The 24,956-nt window shown below is 37.3% G+C and overlaps 1 protein-coding gene across 1 annotated transcript in view; it reads right to left on the reverse strand.

Annotated features, from left to right (window-relative positions):
- TMC1 (transmembrane channel like 1) overlaps nt 1-24,956 on the reverse strand; it is a 134,425-nt gene that overhangs the window by 47,253 nt on the left and 62,216 nt on the right. Inside the window, exons 6-8 of the mRNA XM_082657512.1 lie at nt 24,371-24,452; nt 12,187-12,293; nt 10,986-11,084 (exon numbers count right to left, since the gene is read on the reverse strand). Coding sequence (XP_082513638.1) covers nt 10,986-11,084; nt 12,187-12,293; nt 24,371-24,452 — 288 coding nt within the window. The remainder of the gene's footprint in view (nt 1-10,985; nt 11,085-12,186; nt 12,294-24,370; nt 24,453-24,956) is intronic.

The raw sequence follows: 24,956 nt of genomic DNA on the forward strand, positions 1-24,956 counted from the left end.
GGGCTGAGCCTTCACAGATCCTCTCATTTTCAGTAGAGGGAATGAACTTCTACCTGTCTATGGGACCCTAGGCAGTGAACTCTGGCCTTCAAAAAGCTGTGAAGTAGACAGTTTTTTTTGGTGCCCATCCATGCATAAAAGGCTCAGAGTGGTTGTCTAATATCACACAGGTAGTATGTGGTAGGATTCAAATCCAAATCTGTCTAAATCCCATGACTGAGTTCTTTTCATTATGCCACACTGCCTTTTTAACCATGCTGGCTTCTGTAAAGAAAACTTCTGTTTGCCTTTTGTGCCATGATCCATAACTGACACTAATGGTGGGAATTCTAGATCATATGCCCAATACCCATTACACATCTCATTCCACTTGGATGTTCCACAAGAACCTTGAACTCATTACATTTTAAAAATTCTCCCAGAGAAGCAAGAAGAACTACAATCCTGCATCCTGTGGAACAAAAACCATATTCACAGAAAGACAGACAAGATGAAAAGGCAGAGGGCTATGGACCAGACGAAGGAACAAGACAAAACTCCAGAAAAACAACTAAATGAAATGGAGATAGGCAATCTTCCAGAAAAACAATTCAGAATAATGATAGTGAAGATGATCCAGGACCTCAGAAAAACAATGGAGGCAAAGACCAAGAAGATGCAAGAAATGTTTAGCAAAGACGTGGAAGAATTAAAGAACAAACAAACAGAGATGAGCAATACAATAACTGAAATGAAAAATACACTAGAAGGAATCAATAGCAGAATAACTGAGGCAGAAGAATGGATAAGTGACCTGGAAGACAAAATCGTGGAATTCACTGCTGTGGAACAGAATAAAGAAAAAAGAAAGAAAAGAAATGAAGACAGCTTAAGAGACCTCTGGGACAACATTAAACACAACAACATTTGCATTATAGGGGTCCCAGAAGGAGAAGAGAGAGAGAAAGGACCGGAGAAAATATCTGAAGAGATTATAGTCAAAAACTTCCCTAACATGGGAAAGGAAATAGCCACCCAAGTCCAGGAAGCACAGAGAGTCCCATACAGGACTCTAAACCCAAGGAGAAACATACCGAGACACATAACAATCAAACTGGCAAAAATTAAAGACAAAAAAAAATTATTGAAAGCAGCAAGGGAAAAATGACAACACACATGGGAACTCCCATAAGGTTAACAGCTGATTTCCCAGCAGAAACTCTACAAGCCAGAAGGGAGTGGCATGATATACTTAAACTGATGAAACAGAAGAAACTACAACCAAGATTACTCTACCCAGGAAGGATCTCATTCAGATTTGATGGAGAAATCAAATGCTTAACAGACAGGCAAAAGCTAAGAGAATTCAGCACCACCAAACCAGCTCTACAACAAATGCTAAAGGAACTTCTCTAAGTGGGAAACACAAGAGAAGAAAAGGACCTACAAAAACAAACCCAAAACAATTAAGAAAATGGTAATAAGAACATACATATCAATAATTACCTTAAATGTCGATGGATTAAATGCTCCAACCAAAAGACACAGGCTTGCAGAATGGATACAAAAACAAGACCCATATATATGCTGTGTAAAAGAGACCCACTTCAGACCTAGGGACACATACAGACTGAAAGTGAGGGGATGGAAAAAGATATTCCATGCAAATGGAAATTCAAAGAAAGCTGGAGTAGCAATACTCATATCAGATAAAATAGACTTTAAAATAAAGAATGTTACAAGAGACAAGGAAGGACACTACATAATGATCAAGGGATCAATCCAAGAAGATATAACAATTATAAATATATATGCACCCAACATAGGAGCACCTCAATACATAAGGTAACTGCTAACAGCTCTAAAAGAGGAAATCGACCATAACACAATAATAGTGGGGGACTTTAACACCTCACTTACACCAATGGACAGATCATCCAAAAGGAAAATTAATAAGGAAACAGAAGCTTTAAATGACACAATAGACGAGATAGATTTAATTGATATTTATAGGACATTCCATCCAAAAACAGCAGATTACACTTTCTTCTCATATGCGCATGGAACATTCTCCAGGATAGATCATATCTTGGGTCACAAATCAAGCCTCAGTAAAATTTAAGAAAATTGAAATCATATCAAGCATCTTTTCTGACCATAGCGCTATGAGACTAGATATCACTTACAGGAAAAAAAACTGTAAAATACACAAAAACATGGAGGCTAAACGAGATGTTACTAAATAACCAAGAGATCACAGAGGAAATGAAAAAAAACCTAGAGACAAAGGACAATGAAAACACGACAATCCAAAACATATGGGATGCAGCAAAAGCAGTTCTAAGAGGGAAGTTTATAGCTATACAAGCCTACCTCAAGAAAAAAGAAAAATCTCAAGTAAACAATCTAACCTTACAGGTAAAGGAACTAGAGAAAAAAGAACAAACAAAACCCAAAGTTAGCAGAAGGAAAGAAATCATAAAGATCAGAGCAGAAATAAATGAAATAGAAACAAAGAAAACAATAGCAAAGATCAATAAAACTAAAAGCTGGTTCTTTGAGAAGATAAACAAAATTGATAAATCATTAGCCAGACTCATCAAGCAAAAGAGGGAGAGGACTCAAATCAATGAAATTAGAAATGAAAAAGAAGTTACAACAGGTACCGCAGATATACAAAGCATCCTAACAGACGACTATAAGCAACTCTATGCCAATAAAATGGACAACCTGGAAGAAATGGACAAATTCTTAGAAAAGTATAACCTTCCAAGATTGAACCAGGAAGAAACAGAAAATATGAACAGACCAATCACAAGTAATGAAATTGAAACTGTGATTAAAAATCTTCCAACAAACAAAAGCCCGGGACCAGATGGCTTCACAGGCGAATTCTATCAAACATTTAGAGAAGAGCTAACACCTATCCTTCTCAAACTCTTCCAAAATATAGCAGAGGGAGGAACACTCCCAAACTCATTCTACGAGGCCACCATCACCCTGATACCAAAACAAGACAAAGATGTCACAAAGAAAGAAAACTATAGGCCAATATCCCTGATGAACATAGATGCAAAAATCCTCAACAAAATACTAGCAAACAGAATCCAACAGCACATTAAAAGGATCGTACACCATGATCAAGTGGGGTTTATCCCAGGAATGCAAGGATTCTTCAATATATGCAAATCAATCAACGTGATACACCATATTAACAAATTGACAGAGAAAAACCATATGATCATCTCAATAGATGCAGAGAAAGCTTTCGACAAAATTCAACGCCCATGTATGATAAAAACGCTGCAGAAAGTAGGCATAGAGGGAACGTTCCTCAACGTAATAAAGGCCATATATGACAAACCCACAGCCAACATCGTCCTCAATGGTGAAAAACTGAAACCATTTCCACTAAGATCAGGAACAAGAAAAGGTTGCCCACTCTCACCACTTTTTTTTTTTTTCAGTAGGCGGGCCTCTCAGTGTTGTGGCCTCTCCCATTGCAGAGCACAGGCTCCAAATGCGCAGGCTCAGCAGCTATGGCTCACGGTCCCAGCCGCTCCGTGGCATGTGGGATCTTCCCAGACCAGGACACGAACCCGTGGCCCCTGCTTCGGCAGGCAGACTCTCAACCACTGTGCCACCAGGGAAGCCCTCACCACTGTTATTCAACATAGTTTTGGAAGTTTTAGCCACAGCAATCAGAGAAGAAAAGGAAATAAAAGGAATCCAAATCAGAAAAGAAGAAGTAAAGCTGTCACTGTTTGCAGATGACATGATACTATACATAGAGAATCCTAAAGATGCTACCAGCAAACTACTAGAGCTAATCAAGAATTTGGTAAAGAAGCAGGATACAAAATTAATGCACAGAAATTTCTGGCATTCCTATACACTAATGATGAAAAATCTGAAAGTGAAATTAAGAAAACACTCCCATTTACCATTGCAAGAAAAAGAATAAAATATCTAGGAATAAACGTACCTAAGGAGACAAAAGACCTGTATGCAGAAAATTATAAGACACTGATGAAAGAAATTAAAGATGATACAAATAGATGGAGAGATATACCATGTTCTTGGATTGGAAGAATCAACATTGTGAAAATGACTTTACTACCCAAAGCAATGTACAGATTCAATGCAATCCCTTTCAAACTACCACTGGCATTTTTCACAGAACTAGAACAAAAAATTTCACAATTTGTATGGAAACACAAAAGACCGCAAATAGCCAAAGTAATCTTGAGAACAAAAAATGGAGCTGGAGGAATCAGGCTCCCTGACTTCAGACTGTACTACAAAGCTACAGTAATCAAGACAGTATGGTACTGGCACAAAAACAGAAAGATAGATCAATGGAACAGGATAGAAAGCCCAGAGATAAACCCACACACATATGGTCACCTTATCTTTGATAAAGGAGGCAAGAATATACAGTGGAGAAAAGACAGCCTCTTCAATAAGTGGTGCTGGGAAAACTGGACAGGTACATGTAAAAGTATGAGATTAGAACACTCCTTAACACCATACACAAAAATAAGCTCAAAATGGATTAAAGACCTAAATGTAAGGCCAGAAACTATCAAACTCTTAAAGGAAAACATAGGCAGAACACTGTGTGACATAAATCACAGCAAGATCCTTTTTGACCCAACTCCTAGAGAAATGGAAATAAAAACAAAAGTAAACAAATGGGAGCTAATGAAACTTCAAAGCTTCTGCACAGCAAAGGAAACCATAAACAAGACCAAAAGACAACCCTCAGAATGGGAGAAAATATTTCAAATGAAGCAACTGACAAAGGATTAATCTCCAAAATTTACAAGCAGCTCATGCAGCTCAATAACAAAAAAACAAACAACCCAATCCAAAAATGGGCAGAAGACCTACACAGACATTTCTCCAAAGAAGATATACAGATTGCCAACAAACACATGAAAGAATGCTCAACTTCATTAATCATTAGAGAAATGCAAATCAAAACTACAATGAGATATCATCTCACTCAGTCAGAATGGCCATCATCAAAAAATCTAGAAACAATAAATGCTGGAGAGGGTGTGGAGCAAAGGGAACACTCTTGCACTGCTGGTGGGAATGTGAATTGATACAGCCACTATGGAGAACAGTATGGAGGTTCCTTAAAAAACTACAAATAGAACTACCATATGACCCAGCAATCCCATTACTGGGCATATACCCCGAGAAAACCATAATTCAAAAAGAGTCATGTACCAAAATGTTCATTGCAGCTCTATTTACAATATCCAGGAGATGGAAGCAACCTAAGTGTCCATCATCAGATGAATGGATAAAAAAGATGTGGCACATATATACAATGGAATATTACTCAGCCATAAAAAGAAACTAAACTGAGTTATTTGTAGTGAGGTGGATGGACCTAGAGTCTGTCATACAGAGTGAAGTAAGTCAGAAAGAGAAAGACAAATACCGTATGCTAACACATATATATGGAATCTAAGAAAAAGAAGAAAAATGTCATGAAGCACCTAGGGGTAAGATGGGAATAATGACACAGACCTACTAGAGAATGGACTTGAGGATATGGGGAGGGGGAACGGTAAGCTGTGAGAAAGTGAGAGAGTGACATGGACATATATACACTACCAAACGTAAAATAGATAGCTAGTGGGAAGCAGCCGCATAGCACAGGGAGATCAGCTCGGTGCTTTGTAACCACCTAGAGGGGTGGGATAGGGAGGGTGGGAGGGAGGGAGATGCAAGAGAGAAGAGATATGGGAACATATGTATATGTATAACTGATTCACTTTGTTATAAAGCAGAAACTAACACACCATTGTAAAGCAATTATACTCCAATAAAGATGTTAAAAAAAAAAGTACAACTAATAAGAAAATAAATAAATAAATAAACATTAAAAAAAAGAAGTTCTTCCAAAGCTGTTTGTTCCTCCTATTTCAGGGAATGATCCACCAACCTACCCAGTTACCCCAGCCAGAAACTTGGATATTTTCATTACCTTCCCATTTTCACCCATAAAACTCATGAGGCCACTCACTACAGTAACAGATGCTAACTAGACTTATTGTGATGACCATTCTGCAATATATACAAATATCAAATCATTACGTTGTACAACTGAAACGAATATAATGTTGTAAGTCAATTTTACCTCAGTTTTGAAAAGGGGAGCTCCCTGAAAACAAGGACATATTTGAACTACTGAAATATTCCTAAAGAAAAGATGTACCATTCCATATGTGAATCACAAAAATATCTCTTCTAAATGTGGCGGGTACAATAAGAGATGAAAGAACTTAGAGAACTGAGACTACCTGAGAGAGGATGCTCTCGCTTTGGAATATCACTACTTAAAAGAACCATTGATGCCAATAAAATAAGGAACTGAACGGCTGTTTGTCAACCTTTAGACTGTGACAGTCTCCTCTGAAGACAGATCTCAAGAATGAGATGTGGCAAAAGTGGGCAGAAGGAATAGGCTTGGGGTGATATGTTAGAGTATAACAAACAATTTTTCATTGGAGTCAGCCACCTTGTAGTTTAAATTTCAATGCCTCCTTTCATTATCTGTGCTGTCTTTGGGAAACTAACCTCTCTGAGTTCCAATCCCCTCAACTCTGAAAAGATTACTGATCTTCCTCTTAAAGGGCTGTCATGAAGATAAAATTTAATGTATGTGCCTGCTTAACACAGAATGGGTGTTAACTCTCCTCTCCTCCCTTTCTAGGGCTTCCCCCCACCTCCCATATCTATGATGACCAGGGGAAAAGGGGAGGCAAAGTTGACTCACCGTTTATCTCAATATGCAATGTACAAAATGCTCTCAAGCTGGAAAGCTAAATGCATTTCCCTTTATTCACAACTCAAATCTTTACCCATATGATCTCACTGTCTGATATCAGCTCAAGCTCATTCCAAATTCCACCCCAGTTCCTCCCTCTCTCCCTTACGAGAATACCAAAGCTCTACAGTCTCTTCCTCTTTATCATTCCTACATCATTCTCATGTCTCCAAATAGCTTGCCAACAAAGACATCCTCTTCTTCTTTTTTTTAATACATATTTATTGGAGTATAATTGCTTCGCAATGCTGTGTTAGTTTCTGTTGTACAACAAAGTGAATCAGTCATATGTGTACACATATCCCCATATCCCCTCCCTTTGAGCCTCCCTCCTACCCTCCCTAACCGACCTCTCTAGGTTATTGCAAAGCACCAAGCTGTTCTCCCTGTGCTATGCAGCTGCTTCCCACTAGCTAACTATTTTACATTTGGTAATGTATATATGTCGATGCTACTCTCACTTTGCCCCAGCTTCCCTCTCCCCACGCCACGTCCTCAAGTCCATTCTCTATGTCTACATCTTTATTACTGCCTCACCACTAGGTTCATCAGTAGCATTTTTTTTTTTTTTTTTTAGATTCCATATACATGCGTTAGCATACGGTATTTGCTTTTCTCTTTCTGACTTACTTCACTCTGTATGACAGACTCTAGGTCCATCCACCTCACTACAAATAACTCAATTTTGTTTCTTTTTATGGCTGAGTAATATTCCATTGTATATATGTGCCACATCTGCTTTATCCATTCATCTGAAAGACATGCTCTTCTTACTGGCTTAAACTCATTCTAATTCTACTGCTTCAAATAATACTACTTCTGCCAATTTGATTCATAACATGCACATTAGACAATCTCCCTATTTCTTATTATTTTAATAAAACATACTCTCTTCCTGTTCAGTAAGACCCATCCCTAGGTATTCAATTAAAAATAAATAAATAAATAATATGGTGCTTTGTAAATGGTGACCTTGAGAGGCCATAAGACTGGCTGACCTTGCATATATCACATGGTACTTTTCTGCTATTAATTAAAGGGAATTTGGATGAATTATGATACATGCTTATAGGTGACAGAGCACTGAGCTCCAAGGGGATACTTCCAGGGGAGGGGGTCCAGAGAGAAGTTCCAAGGTTCTAATATGAACTCAACAGAGAAGCAGCTCCCCCTGCACAACCTTGTCACCTACAGCCCAAAGGTTTTCTGATCCTTCCCAACCTATAGGCTCTTCTACCACAAGAGGTCATGCTTGCATCTATTTTACAGTGTCCTATAAATTGATTCTGCTTCTCTTCACCAGCATCTATATGGCATTGCTTAGCTAAGCTGGTACATTAATCTTCTTAGATGCAAAAAACCAGCTCATGTTCCAATTAGATCATTTAGGCACCAGTCATCTCTACCCTGGGCCTGAAACATGTCTTTTTCTCTGGCATCTCTGGGCTCTTTGGAAGTACAGAATTCTGAGTTTCCAGGGATCTCAAGGACATCTGGACAATGGCTTCCTCCATGGTGCTGTGATAGATGAAATACTGGGCTGTCCGTTTAGATCATCTTATAATACAGAGTGGGCATCTCTATGAGGTAATTGTTCTAAGAAGCAAGTAAAGAATTCAGGCAAAAGGGTAAATACTAAAACTTTCTATTTGAGAAGCTAATTTAGGAATTGCATGTTTATTATGAAAGGTGGAAATGGGATCCAACTGCTTCAACCCCTTCTCCCCTTGTGAGATACAGCATTAAATGGAGTCAGCCTGTGTTCCAGAAACTGTCAGTGAGAAGGATGTTGGAAATTATGACAGAAAAATTACTGATGTGATACAAGACATAGAAAGAACACTAGATTAGGAGGCTTTTATTAGCCATAAGACCTTAAAAAATGATTCTGAGACTCAAAGTTTCCCTAACTTTATAATGTGGGACATGGGATAGAAGATCTAAGGGCACTCTCTTAAAACTCTTATTTTGTGATATGTCAAATAATCGAGTGATCACAGTACACAGAAAAATTAAAAAAGAAATAAGTGAATAATATCACTTTAATGACTCTTTCTTGACCTTTTAATAATCTCTCATTGTCTTAGAATAATTTCTAGGCTGGCCTAGAGTTATAAAGGAAAGTGAGTATCGTAGGATACTCCTGTTTCCATCTTCTTCTATCCATTGTAAATAGTATTTCACCAAACTGGACATGAGAGCTGTCGAGGGCAATAATAAAATCTTGGTGAGCACACTCACTGCCCAAACCTTTCCCCTAGTTTCCTCCTGTATTCACCTCCTAGACCTTCTGGTACACCCCTTAGCAGCTCTCTCAGTGCCACCTTCCTCTTTGTCTTCCTCAAGTTATTAATACCTTTAAAATCTCAAAGGGACACTGTTTGCAAAACTTTTTATTTCAGTTACTTGACAAATTTATAAGTGTAGAAACTTCAAAAATATGTTTAAAAGCCAAAAGGCCTTTTGTTCATATTTTTAGTTCTTCCTTTCTCTGATATGACTAAAACAACAGAAGATGCCAATAATATTATTAGTTCTTTTCCTTATTAACCAGACTGGAAGCTTATTATTTAACTAATCAGAGGAAGAGAATGAGAAATAAAAATAGTGTGGGGGGTACATAGTAATAAATTATTTGAAATGTAAACGGGGGGAAGGAGAGAGAGATAAAGATAGAGAGACGGAAGAAGATGAAGTGATAGAAAGAAGAAATAAAAGAAGTAAAATCTAACTCAGAGGCTATCTCCACTCTGAAACCCAGACACCCTAGCAAAATTGACAACCGCTTCCTCAGGGCTCCCCAGTATTTTTTTTTTCCCATCGTTTTACTAAGTGTGGAACACACTGTATACTAGTTGCCTATGCATCTTTCATCTACTGTCATGACTACCTTGAGGTCAAGAGCCATGTCACATTCATCTTTGTAAAACCAGTGCCTGTTTATATTCCATAAATAAATGTTGACTGGAAATGAAACTTCCAACTGACGGGTGTGATTTAAGATTCCAAAGGCCACCAAGTTGGGGCTGCCGCTCTGCCTTATGCTTATTCTATAGCTGCCTTGTTTACTCAGAGCCTGAGAACCTTTCCTAAAGTTTACATTTGCTGGTACTGCTCACATAAATTTCTTTGGTTCTTATCTCAGTGCTCTACAAATCCTCCCCCTTGCTCAGGATTCCCAGTCAACAAGATTCATTAAGCCTCTATTGGTTGATTATTATGTTAAGGGCTTCAAAGAAGATGCAGCAGATGTAAGCCGCTCTTTAGGAAGCTCACGATTTAGAGAGGTTGAGGGTAGAATTCAAAGCATCTGTGAAATATATGCATATTAATTCTATAAACCTGAAGACTTTATTGTCTCTCTCCTTCCTTCATTCCCCGGTCTACATAAAATTTTATTCTCATTTTCTACTTTTTAAAAATTCCTGAATTACTAATTCCCCAATCTCCACTGTGCTACTTTCTCATCCTATACATTTCCAAACATCTCTAATCTGGCCAGTATTTTAAAAAGAATGTGTGGAATTGAATTGTTGTCACAGAATTGAATCACACTCCAAAATGATTTTTCAATGGGCGAAATGAGTCCCTGCCATGACAATAATCCCCACCTAGGGGAGCTCGAAGTGTAATATTCATTCTAGTGCTACCATGGAATAACGCTCATTTGGGTACCACGATCAAGTGATGCTTATTTTCATATTATACAGAAGTTAGAATTTAGTATTGTTTAGTACTTACAATTTAGCTTTATTTAGTATTGACTATTCAGTAATGCTAAATAGATTTGTTTAGGAGGTGAAGAAGTTAATATGAAATATCAAAGCCCGAAGAATTCAACAAGATTTTCCAAAAAGCACATTTGCAAACTCTTCCTTTGTCCTTTTTCAAAGTCAGAGATAATAATATTCACGTGAAGTCTTTGAACTCTGAGCTCACCTTCATTTAATAGTCTATATTCCCATTTAATCATATTATCACATTCCCAAACTCTATTTACTTTTTCTTTCTTTTTTGTTTTTTCTTTCTTTTTTTTTTTTTCAAGCGGGCAGAGACATCTCTCTTAGACCTTCATCTGGCCTCAGAAGAGGAGGCCACGGAGTTTCAGAATATGGAAAAATCTGTCCTCTTATGAACACAGCTGTGTGGAATCACTTACATTGAAGTCATACAACACACCAAAGTTGGCTGCTGATGCCTCTTCAGCTCTGGGAACCGTTTTCCTAGGTAAACTGCCATATGGCAAACCCCAGAGGTACTACATGGAGAAACAAAGAAAGCAGTTAACAATTGGAAACAAAGTCTGAGGCACACATGTGATCACAAACAGTTTTGTTTAAAAGCACTTCTGAAACTTTTTCATGGGGACTCTGTGGGTCTCCATGTGGGGTCCCATTTTCTGGGAATCGACTACAAAATCCAGAGTTAAGCACAAAGGGAATGCAAAGGACCCTGCATTCTGACTTCCGCAGACCACCAGCAGTGGAGTCAACCACGTTGCTCAGGGCTTGCTGGAGCCCGACTACCCACCACCACCTCTAAACTGGTCTCATTTAGGAGGTCTGGAAAGAAGAGAGGTGGCCTTTTGGGGATTATAGTGTTCAAGAAAACCGTACTAAGCACTTCTTCATATGGGAATACCCCTCAGGGGTGGGGTGGACGGAGAGTCTCTCCTTCATGTCAAGGAAGAGAGGAGTAAAGAGAATCACTCATACCATTAGAGGGTGTCAACTAGGCGGGAAGACTAGTGTTGCTTCTTGGTCTGAGTTAATTGAATCTCCCCCCTCCCCCGACCCCAGCTCAGAGCTCTGTCTTCTTCTGCAATCTGGACCCACTATCAGTTTTACTCTCCTCACTGACCTTGGTCTTAAGAGACCCATGGAATGGGGCGGGGAGGGGGGGATATCTTATTTTATACCTGGAAAAATTTGCTCACTTTGTGTTTCTTCAGATAGAAAAGCTGGATGCCTTGAGTTGCATTAAGTAATGTCTCTTTCAAAGCAAACTTGGCAAAATAAATGAACTCACAAGATGTCAAAGTCTTCCCCTTGAGCAATTAATATTTGTGCACAGGGACCACCTTGGGAATCTTTCCACAGAGAAATATTCATTTCAACATACACAATACACACATTTCATATATGATTTCAGGAGGCTCACGTACCCTTTGGAGAAGGATTAGGACCTGTGGCTCATGGGCACCATTTTGAAGATTAACCTGGTTACAAATACTATGACTCTAAGAGCGTAGGTGGCTAGATAGTCATCTTACTCTTAAGGAAAAGAGTTTTTTTTTAGTAGAGTGATTGCAGAAGAAGCTTGTTTCAGCATGTTTTGTAAACTGGAAGTCAGAATCTTACCTCTGGCAACATGATAAGGCTGAACGTCAGGATAAAAAGAACCATATTTACTCCATACATCCATCTCATGAAGAGGAAGTATGAGGCCACTGATGAGCCAAACTGACCTATTCAAAAGAAAATAAAAGTTTGGAAGAAAGGTCAAAACAAGACAAAAGCCACGTCTTGGTGCTTTTCAAAATAAGTCTTCTCATTGCAACACACGGGTTCTTTTCTTTACAGGCTCTAGCATTTTCTTTTTCTATCCAGAAGGAGAAAATGTTAACATGATGGAAGTAGAGGTAGCTGTGTAGAATGACTACATCTTTAGAATCCATCCAAGAGAAAGCTGCGTTTTGCTTGGCAGCTAGGATTGCTATTTGAAGAGCCCATCTTATTCTTTGAGTTAACACAGTTGAGTGAACAAAGGTATATAAAGTGGTTATGTCACCGAGTCCAAGCTCCTACCGCTCGCTGCAGGACAGGCCAATAAATCGAGAGATGAGGTGTTGGGGCAAGGAATAACGACTTTATTCGGAAAGCCAGCAGACCGAGAAGATGGTGAAGTCATGCCCCAAAGAACCATCTTGCCTGAGTTAGAATTCAGGCTTCTTTAATACGACAAGGGGAGGGAGTAAAGCCAAACATTTCCCGGTTCCATCCAGCCTCCGAAGAGGATGTGTTCATTTCTCCCTTCCTGCAGTCATTCACAGGTGGGCCTGGTCAGGATGTCTCCCATGAGCTAAACAAAGGTATTTTAGCTTAGTGCTCATTACCTGGAAGGCAGGGTTCCCCCAAATGGGCCATTATGTATAATTTAAGCTTATAGGTAACATCCCTTTAGTGATTACTGTAATAGAATTCAAAGGTTCTTCCCTATTACAGTTACTACAATGCCTGGCCAGTAGTTAGCATCATTCTAATTATTTTGATAGTTACTGAACTTCTTCCTCCTTTTTCTCAAGCAACAATGTTCTTCTCAAAAAAGTTTACCACATCTCTTATGGACGGTTATCCTATACACCATCCTGTGCTGTTCTCCTGTGTAAACGGCATTTCACAGGTAGTATAGAAGCCGAAGTCCATTTACTCTTCACATATTTATCTTCTGTCAGGAATTATCTTAGATGTGAAACACAATATCAGAGACAGGTTGCTGCCCTAATGCAACTTACATTTTAGTGAGATGTGGGAAAAACAAATATGCAATAATTTTAAAAGAAATAAAGAAATATACATTTATCATAATACATATTATATTACATTATATGTATGTTTGATATATGTAATATTATATATCATCTATTACATGTATATATTATGAGTATTACATAGTATATATGTATGTTATGTATGCTACATATCATATAGGTATGTATTATATATGTATATGACATATGTATTATATATTTATACATAATATATATATTACATATAATCATATTATTATAAAAGTATATATAATAATTTAGCCAGGTCAGTCCTAGAGGGAAGAAGGTAAAATTATGAGAGGGGTTGCTTTAGGTAGGCTTGTCAAGGAAGGTATCCCAGAGAGGTAACATCTGAGCACAGATCTGAAGTTGAAGGAACAGGCAGCAAAGCCCAGAACTGGGGAAGAGCAGCTGAAGCAGAGGAAAGAGCAGGAACAAATATCGTGAGGGAAGCAAAAGCTCAGGACAATTGAGGGACAAACCTAAGGGCTGTCTGGTTGGAGCACAATGAACAAAGGAAAGTGGTGATGGATACGGATGAAGAAAGAAACCAAACCACAGTGTGTGGGGTCTCTTAGGGAAAGGTAAAAAGTGAGAATTTTACGTTAAATGAGATGAAGTCATTGACAGGTGTTAAGCAGTGGGGGTGGGGCAGGGGAACTTGACCTTTAAACAGTCACTTCAGGTCTGGGGAATGAATTTGGAGGGCATAGGCAAGAATGTGTTGTCAGCTCGCACTCACCCCAGGGAAAGTGAAATGATCTGTGCAATTTTTATTGACTGAGTCCAAAAACAAAAACATTCTCTTAAATCAGAGAATGGAAGAGGAAGAAAAAACCAGAATTTGAGTCTCAGGTTGAGATCTCATAGATTAACAAAAGCCAAGTTTCTTTGATAATCACTTAAGATTCAACATCAAGTTGCTAGTTTTCCCAGTCTTCCCAGTTTTCATTTTCAATTGCCCAAGAAGAATCAGTGAACATTCTCAGCTACCCACTGCATCAGGCCCTTTGTCCTGATTCATTTAGCAAAACATCTCCTGGGGACCATTGGTTTTCTTGAGGCCTCTAGCTTTTGAAGCATTACTGATGGAAGAGCATTATTACAGGAAGAGGGAGGTTCATGTGGAGCAAATTTCAGCCTCCACTTACTAAGATGAGACCAAGCTCACATGAGAGTCAGACCTCTATTTCCAGGACTTAGCTCACTCTTTAGGTACCACTTACTTATTCTCATAACACTGTGGTAGTTTTTGGTTTTGTTTTTAAAGAAATAAAACTTTCTTTAATCATAGATGACTTCATTGTCTATGTAGAAAATCCTAAAGAATTTTTTTTTTTTTTTGTGGTATGCGGGCCTCTCACTGCTGTGGCCCCTCCTGCCACGGGGCACAGGCCCTGGACACGCAAGCCCAGTGGCCACGGCTCATGGGCCCAGCCACTCCACGGCATGTGGGATCCTCCCAGACCGGGGCATGAACCCGTGTCCCCTGCAACGGCAGGCGGACTCTCAACCACTGCGCCACCAGGGAGGCCCCTAAAGAATTTTTAATAAGCTATTGAAACTAACCAGTGAGTTTAGCAAGGTTATGGGATACAATGTTAAATTTTGAAAATAAATAACACTTCTGTACAATAGCGATGAATAATCAAAAATGGAAGTTAAAAGACAATACAACTTACAATATCATCAAAAATATGAAATAGGGATAAAGTTGATAAAATATGCACAAAATTTGTACACTGAAAACTGTAAAACATTGTTGAGAGACATTTTAAAAGACCTAAATAAATGGAGAGATATACTGTGTTCACAGAACAAAAGACTCAATATTGTTAAGATGGCAATCATTTCCAAATTTACCTATAGATTCAAGGCAATTCCAATCAAAATTTCAGAAGGTAGTTTCTATAAAATGATAAACTGATCATAAAATTTGTAAGAAAATGCCAAGAATAGCCAGAAAAACCTTGAAAAACAAGCAAAATTGGAGGATTTATACTACCTGATTTCAAAACTTACCACAAGCTAAAGTAATCAGAGTATGATATTGACATAAAGATAAACATAGATCAATGGAACAGAATAGGAATTCAGAAATGGCCCTACACATATATAATCAATTGATTTCTTTTTACAAAAGTGCCAAAGCAATTCAATGGTGAAAATAATCTTTTCAACAGTGATGCTGGAACAATTAAATACCCATATGTAAAATAAAATAAAACAAAAATAAATGAAAACTCTCCACTCTTACCTCATACCATTTACAAAAATTAACTCAAAATGTGTCATAGACTTAAGTATTTAAGAGTTAAAACTATAAAACTCTAGGAGAAAACACAGCATAACATCTTGGTCACCTTGGGTTTGGCAAAGGTTTTTTAAAAATAGGACCCAAAAAGTAAATGCTATTAGATTTTAAAAATCCTTAAATTGCACCTTATCATAATTAATATCTTTCACTTTTCCAAAGATTCTGATAAATAAAAAGGTAAGTTACAGCATGGGAGAAAAGATATGTGAACATATATCTGACAAAGTATTTGGGTCTATAATATACAAAAAACTCTTACAACTCAATAAGAAGACTAACATTCTAATAAACAATGCATAAAAATTTGAAAAAACACTTCACCTAAGAAGTTCTATAAATGGAAAATAAGCACCTGAAAAGATGCACAATGTCATTAGTCACCAGGGAAATGAAAATCAACTACACACCTACTAGAACGGCTGAAATAAAGACTGATCATACCATATGCTGCTGAGGATGTGAAGCAGCTAGAACTCTCTCTTTCACTATTGATGGAAATGGAAATTAGGTCAACCACTTTGGAAAACAGTTTGGCAGTGTCTTAAAATGTTAAACATAACACATACCATAGTAGTAGACCAGCTATTCTACTTCTAGTTATTTACGCAAGAGAAATAAAAGCATGTCTTAACCCAAGACTTGTACACAAATATTCATACCCGCTTTGTTTGTAATAGCCCAAAGCTAAACTGGAAACAACTCACAAGTCCATAATGGATAAGCAAATTGTGGCATATACATACAATAGAATACTACTAATAAAACCAAACTAATGATATATGCAAAAGCATGGATAAGTCTCAAAATAATTATAAATGAAACAGCCAGGCAAAAAATGCATACTCTATAAAAATATTTGTACAAAATTCTAGAAAATGCAATCTACAGTGACAGAAAGCAGATTGCTGGTTGATTGGGGATGGTGGTGGTCATGGAGGGATATGTTACAAAGGGGCACAAGGAAACTTTTGTGAGGGGAGTGTGTGTTCTGTTTCCTGATTGTATGGTTTCATGTGTGTATACACATGCCCCTAGTTATCAAATTGTATACATAAATATGTGCAATTTGTTTTTGTTGATTATACCTCAATGCAACTATAAAAATATAAAAACAAAAAGAAGATAAAATAGAAGGTTTCTTCTCTCTCATGTTTCAGATTGAGTGTAACTATGACACTGCTGATATGGTAGCTCTATGGTATCTGGGACTTAGCCTCCTACAGTCTTCTTGCTGTGAAATTCTCTACATGCAGCTTTCATCTTGTGGTTTAAAATAGCTGTTCCAGCTCATTACATTATATTCATATGATAGCCAGTGGGAAAGAGGGGAAAGCAGTGGAAGGCAAATCCTTTCTTTTAAGGGCATAAACTGGACTTTGAACACATCACTTCTGCTAACATCCCATTGAACTGTGTTACATGACCACAACTTACCAAGGGAGGCCAGGAGATAGAGTCTTTAAACTGTGCTATCATGTACCTAGCTAAAACTCAGTTACCATTACTAAGAGGTAAGAGTTAGAAATCTCTACCCACCCCCACCCACCCCGTACTGTGGCAGTTTTTACAGACACCTAAAAGGAATTCAATGTCTAATTGGACATTTTGAAAGATGTCAGTTACTTTTAAGTCTGAGTATTTGGAATTCGTTTCACTTTGTAGAGGGGTTCAGAGTTCTACAAGATTTCTAAAAGTGTGTGATATTGAAAAACATGCCCCCCCACGTGTTGTAACCAGATGCACTGGTCTGTGTGCAGAAATGCTGAAGCAGATCCTCCTCTCCCAGGACATATGATCATCTACCTGGCTCCCAGTGATTTCATATCATTTCATGGCCCTTATCTATGTTCTCTGCTATCAACTACCTGAGGGCTGCCTCAGCCAGGTTCACTCGTCATGTTTTATTGAAGGCAGTGGACTTCCAGCTTGTTAGTCATTCCAGTTGTTCATCAACAACATTCATCTTTAGGTATCCAGGGCAAGCTTTTCCCTGGAAACACTCGTGAAACCCTCTGGTATAGAGTTCCGAGCACAGGATACTGACCCACCCTTCCCTTACTTCCATCCTTCCTTCTTCCCTTCCTTCCTTACTGGCTTTTTACACTTTTGCTCTTTTAATTAGCACCATGGCCCACCCTTTCGCAGTCCCTCATACACAACCCCTGGCAAATGAGGGCAGAGTATAAATATACCTAAAAGCAAAAAAGAGAAGCAAATTAAAATGTTTCAGCTATACGTATACATATATCCCCTCCTTTTTGGATTTCCTTCCCATTTAGGTCACCACAGAGCATTGAGTAGAGTTCCCTGTGCTACACAGTATGTTCTCATTAGTTATCTATTTTATACATAGTGGTGTATATATGTCAGTCCCAATATCCCAATTCATCCCACCCTCTTTCCCCCACTTGGTGTCTATATGTTTGTTCTCTACGTCTGTGTCCCTATTTCTGCTTTGCAAATAGGTTCATCTGTATCATTTTTCTAGATTCCACATATAGGCGGTAATATACAATATTTGTTTTTCTCTTTCTGACTTACTTCACTCTGTAGAAATCCAAAAAGGAGGGGATATATGTATACGTATAGCTGATTCACTTTGCTGTACAGCAGAAACTAACACAACATTGTAAAGCAACTATACTCCAATAAAAAAAAAATGTTTCAGAAAGTACCCCCTACCCTATGTATAATCCATATTCATAATGGGTGAAAAAGTTTAGACTCCAAAGCTTCCAAATTCCAGTTTTTAGACTTAACAGTGGCTTTCACAACAATTTTATTTGGAAGTAGAGAAGTGACAGCTAAGGCTTTTCTTTACAAAATCCTAGGTATAAAGAAATGAATTGCAAGAAAACAGATTTCATTAAAACCAGAGTGATTGTAGGAAAGACCTAGACACAGGTCAAAGAGACCAAAGTATCCAGAAGACAATGTTCCTTCTGCATGACACCTACCAGTGGCAGAAGGGGAAAGAACAGTAACAAAACAAACAAAGATCAAAGATCATAAAGGAGAGAAAACAAATCAACCAGTTGACATCAAAGCTCCATATGCCCTTTCCCTTTGTCAACACAAAAATGAAAAAGAAGGCGTTTTCCCTCTTCATGTTCATTTATCCTAGCAGTTCTATCCTCCTAGAGATTGTTGACTGGAACAGGCATTTCCTAAAAAAAGAAACCCTTCTATAGTGTACCTAAAAGAGCATAATTAAAAAGAACAGTCATTTCCATGTGCTTAGTCTCTCAAATAAAACTGATTTACTCTTGTAAAGAACAATAATGAGGAATAATAATAATAGTAGCTAACATATTTTGATGGTCAATTATATATACTAAGAACATTATCAGCATCAACTCATTTTACTACCTCGACAACCTGATAAGGTTAAGAATTATTAGTCCTACTGTGTGGATGGGGAATCAAAACCTTAAACACAGCAGTTGACTGATCCAAGACTTGATTAATAATAATAATAGCTAAAATTTAATGAATCTTTGTTCCAGATACCTATTTGATCTCTGCATATTAATTAATTCATTTAATCATCATCAAATCCCTGCCAGGGGAATCTATTGTACTCCCATTTTACAAGAGACTAAATTCCATAGGTTACACACCTGGTAGATGATGGAGCCAGGGTTACATATGTATTGATAGTTACGTAGATAGTAAATGATGGAGCCAGAGTTCTAAATCAGATAGTTTTGATCTATAGGTGTCTGACTCCAAATCTCGATTTCTCTTATTCACAGTGCTCTATTGCTCCTCAAGTATAATCATAGTTAAATTCATTTTTTAAAAAGAAAACTATGCGGGCTTCCCTGATGGTGCAGTGTTTTAGAGTCTGCCTGCCGATGCAGGGGACACGGGTTCGTGCCCCGGTCCGGGAAGATCCCACATGCCGCGGAGCGGCTGGGCCCGTGAGCCATGGCCGCTGAGCCTGCGCGTCCGGAGCCTGTGCTCCGCAACAGGAGAGGCCACAACAGTGAGAGGCCCGTGTACCGCAAAACAAACAAACAAACAAACAAAAACAACTATGCTATATAGAATAAATAGGCAATGAATGTGTGTGTGAAAGAATAGATACAGATAATATCCATCAATCAGCTAAGGCTGGTCAAATTCACAAATTTAGATTGTGCCCATAAATGACCAATACCTTTTCTCTTTAATCTAACTAATAAATGCTATTTCATTAGTAAATTATTAATATATGAAAAGTCTTTGGTATTTATTAAAGTGAGGCCTAAAGCTTATGTAATATTCTTATTCCTGAATTTTCTGTGTTTCCTTTAAATTAATGTTAAAGTTTCATCTCTCCCTCTGGTTATTTATTATTAAGGCAGAGTAATTTGTAGTCTGTCATCATGTATAATTTCCTCTTGAACAGATGGGTAATAAGACAAGCAGATAAATAATGAACATTTCTAAATGGGAAAAGACCAGTTAAATCACCTGCTGTAAAGTACAATATAAATACCATCTTGTTAGGCTAGGATTCAAAGCCCAGTTTCTTTCAAACTGGTCTAGGGATAGGGAATTAAATGTGGCAAATTTAATTTATATTTTCTGGTGCCTTTAAGCCAGCAGGGAAACATGCAGTTTAAACTCTTGCTTAAGATTGTCTGTCTAAAGCTACTTCTGGTCTAAAAAAAGAAGAGGTCTATCACACCTTTGATGCTGTAGTTTACTATTAGGGAGAAGCAGATTTTGATTCTTAGAAAGACTTGTAATCTCCAGCTTGAAAGACATTTAATGATTTAATCCATGGTTTTAACAGTAATGCTGGAGTCACAGTAGGTATATATTATACTTGTACTCCAGGGAGCACAAATGCACAGCTTCTTTAGCAAAATATGCAATGCAACGTGGTTAATAAGGTGCATCTCTGCAGGTAGCCACGTGGTTCTAGGCCTTTTACAAGGCTGGCATGATAGTAAAACTCCACAGCATCACCATGTGATGTAGAACTTCACAGAATTCCTCCATGACAAGAATTATCAAAGCTATTTTTTATATGAAAAGAAGTTGGGAGTCATCAGGTGAGTACCTGGTCCACACTAGTATAGGGATCCAGGTCCTACTGGAATCAAAATGGAAACAGCATGAGTTTTAGACTTGAGTTCCTCTTGTGATTCTGCCAAGTACGGGACAGAGCTTTGTGGAAACTTAATGAAGGCTGGTAATTTGGGACTCCTTCAAAACCAAATTTAGAAAATATTTGGTTAGTATTTATTTAGAGATGGAGCAGTGAGTAAGAGCATGTTAGAAAGACTTTTGGGAGGGGAACACGAAGAGAGTGCTTCTCTTTGCCACTTACCACAGTCCATAATCATCTTCATTATTTATTTGCTTGTGTTTTATGAACTGTCTCTCCACCCACGCACACACATATCAACACATTTGAATGTAAGATCGACCCTTGCCTGTCTTTGTCAGTATTGCATCCCCAGTGCCGAGAAACATGCCTAATAAATGGTAGGCACTCAGTGAGTATTTGCTCAATCAATTAACCAATCACATCAAGTTTATTCAGAAGATTAAATGAGATATTATGTTAGATGATTCTGACCTTTAAAAGGAATATAATAACATTTCTGAAACTTTTATAAGATTAAATGGCCATTTCTTTAAGAGAAAAGCATTTATATTAGTTTTATAATATAAAGTATAAATATTATAAATAGGGTACATGCTTAACCTACTTTTTTCTGAAAAAAAATTTGCAGAGAAGGTAAATTATTCAGGTCTCTCTTAGTATAAGTCTATTTTCCATTTAACTGTTTCAATAACTTATAACTCAAGAGTATAAAGCAAAGAACTTCACACGCTTACATGGACTGATTGTAACTAAATTTTGTGGAAAAGCCAAATGTGGAAATAGAGAGCCCTAAATATCAAAGCATTGCCCAAACTATAGAGCCAGAAAGGGACAAGAAGACCTCAACCTTTCATAAACTGATTGCATGTCCCATTTCTTTCCACCTTTCATTCAGTTCAGCTTGAAAGACCACCACAGACACACGCTTTCCCTACCTGTGGTAAGGTACTTTCTATGAGATGGTTAGTCCAATTCAAAGACTCTGCTAATTTACTCTTAGATAGGTTTCATACTTTTCAACTAATGCAATATCCAAAAGTATACAGTGCACTTATGATTATCATTAAGAGCTTAATACATCACATATCTTGTAGAATATGAAATATATAATTAAATAAATAACTCATTGAAAAATAAATACATGAGAAGGTGGGAAATAGTTCTCCAAATAGGATAACTATCAAGGAAATCTGTAATTACTTATCATGCCATTGTCCTGGTCTAATCTTCTCTAGGACCTGGTGCAAAAGAAAAAGTTTATAAAATCTTCTTCAGAGCAAAAATCAGCACACTACACTGAGAAAATGGCAAGCTTTGGGCCCAGACAGACTTCACCTTTTATCTTGGCTCCTCTGCTAACTTATTCTGGGACAGTTATTTACCACAACTCTAAAATAGAAAGCTAATATGCACAATGCCGGCATGTTAAAGATTAAATGAAATAATGTTTGTAGGGTTTCTGAGTGGCACTCAATAAATGGTTGTTATGGTGATTGTTGATAGAATAGAAAATAAGTGTCAATTCTCCACAGTGAGGCAAAAAGCACCACGAAAAGTGAAAAATATCAGGACAACCTAATCAAAAAATAAATGTGGAAAATAATCCACATTTGTTTGAACTGTCCAGGTTGACTGCTCCAAATTTCTGAGGGAAGAGGGGAGGAGGGAAGATAACTGAAAGTATTATTGAGTAGCTCTCAATATGTTTTTCCCACTGTGACACACATGATAAATTATGGTCATATGTGTAACTCATTCCTATGTGCAACTTCTGGCAATAAAAATAATTCCATTTGTTTCTATTCCACTCAAGATAGGCTATTGCAACACAAGTGACCATGACATTGCTATTGAGATAGACTGGAACCTGCTCTAGTGTACTTTAAAAATAAATGATTTGCGAATTGTATATATTTTAGCTATCATTAATTACAAATTTCTTGGGATACATCTCATAACTGATCAAGATTCATCCTTATCATTTCATAAATGAGTAGACTGAGGCTCAGAGGGATTAAATGGCTGGCTCAGAGTCAAACAGCAAATTTGTAGCAAAGCAAGAAAAAAATCCAGACTTCTTTCAACATACATTGTTTCAGGATCTTAATGCTCTAAAGGGCCTTCTGTTTCACAATGGCTCTCAAGGTACCATATTTTAGCTGCACAGTTAAAACTTAAGAATTTCATGATGACTATTCTTTTTTTGATGTGTCTAAATTTCTTTTTTCCATTTCCTAGAATAGTAGACATTTGGAAAATGTCTTCTGTTTAATTTTATTCAACACATATTCATTAGGGCCAAGCAAGTTCTAGGTCTAGGGATCCGGGAAAGAGCAAACCAAAATCTCTGCCTTCATGTCTATTGGAAGAAATGAACACAAAATGAAATGAAATGACTGTATTTTTAATTTATTTTATTTATTATTTATTTAATAATTTATTTTTAAATTTAATTAAATTTAATTGAGATATAGTAATATAGCACTTTAGATAGTGATAAGTGTTGAGGAGGAAAATAAGGCAAGAAAGGGATGGCACAGGAATATGTGTGAGGAAGTTCCATTAATGAGCTGATGTATTTTAATTCATTGCCATTTGATAATGAGGGACAGAGGACTGAGGGATAGTCACTCCTAAAACGTGCCCAATCTTGTCAGTGAAATATCCATCAGCTGTGTTATCTCCCTGTGGAGCCTCTATTTTAATTAGGCAACGCAACATTTAGCCAGCAGGAAAATCTGCCCTGCTATCTGGAGGGGCATGGAAGAAAATCAGATCCTAGTCAAAACTATTACAAACCAGAATATGGCAAGATTATACTCAAAATTATTTTAAATGTTATCCTCTTTTCCTTATATTCTTTATTATCTTAGAAATGACATACTATCATATTTACAATACTTAAATATTTTTATTTGCCTTATTCTAAGCCTACAGCCCTATACTAAATAGGTTTTTGATTGAGTACATTCTCCTGCCTTCTCTGTACACTATGAATATTGTACAAAATGAAGGCACAATATGATATTCATATAGCGAGTTCCTGGATGATTATTGCTTATTCTACTTCAGAGGTTTGAAAATGATACTTTAAGATTTCTTCACTGTTTTTAGACATTGTTCATTTTGATTACTGTCTAACATCCAAGTGAATATATATTTTCTGTTTTTTTGATGTTTGTATATGAGTTTTTTAACTGAAATATAGTTAATTTATAATATTTAAAGTACCTACTTTCAAAGTCATGTTCATTGCCGAAATAAAATCTCTGCCTTCCCAATGATGATTCAGTGTCATTGTGCACTATACTGACTTCCATGTGTAGAAGAAAAAACAAGGTCAAAAAAATATTTTGGTCTAATGCAGGAAGGGAGAATGGGGTCTCCAGTGCTGTGATTGGTAAGAGTAAGCAAATCTTCACAGTGAGCAAAGAGGACATGAAAATGTCTTTATTTGTTTGTTTTCTTGTTTTTAATCTTTCCAATAGTTCAGAAACTGAGAAAGGCATCTGATTAGCTTATGAGACATTTATCTAGGACAGCATTCCCCATCTAATGAGATTGAGCACTTACTTTCAATTGCCTTGATTTTATTTTCCCAGGGGACACAAGCAGCTTTGAAGTTCTCAAAATCACGGAGAAATTTTACCCATTTCTGAAAAGAAAGCCAAGTACAACAGTAAAACCCAACTGCTTGTTTGTTAAGATGTTTATCTCCCACACTCATCCCAAAATATCTCATGACAATGAGCTTGGAAAGATCTCTCTGGAATCACATATTGCTTTTTGTAAAAAGGGGAGATGCTAGTTTCACTTGCCTCCCTGTTCCCCACCTACCCCTGGACCAATTTAATTAAAAAATGTTTACTGACTCTCTGTTTTACAGAAAATATGCTGACCACTGAGAAATATCTGTTTATTCTACCACACAATAAGAGAGCAGGGACTGAGTTAGCACCTAATAAGGTGATCAGCAAATGGTGTGTATTTAATTAAATATTCATTGCATGAAGAAATTAAAGAAATATAAATAAGACATAGTTCCTGCCTTGAAGGGCTTCTGGATCAAGTACACTGTACATAAACAGGTAATTTCTATACAGGATGGTAAGTGCTATGACTTTTCATTCTGGTAGAGGTAGAACAGTCAGCTAAATGG

Source organism: Grampus griseus (assembly GCF_964374135.1).
Source record: "Grampus griseus genome assembly, chromosome: 6".
NCBI lineage: Eukaryota > Metazoa > Chordata > Mammalia > Artiodactyla > Delphinidae > Grampus > Grampus griseus.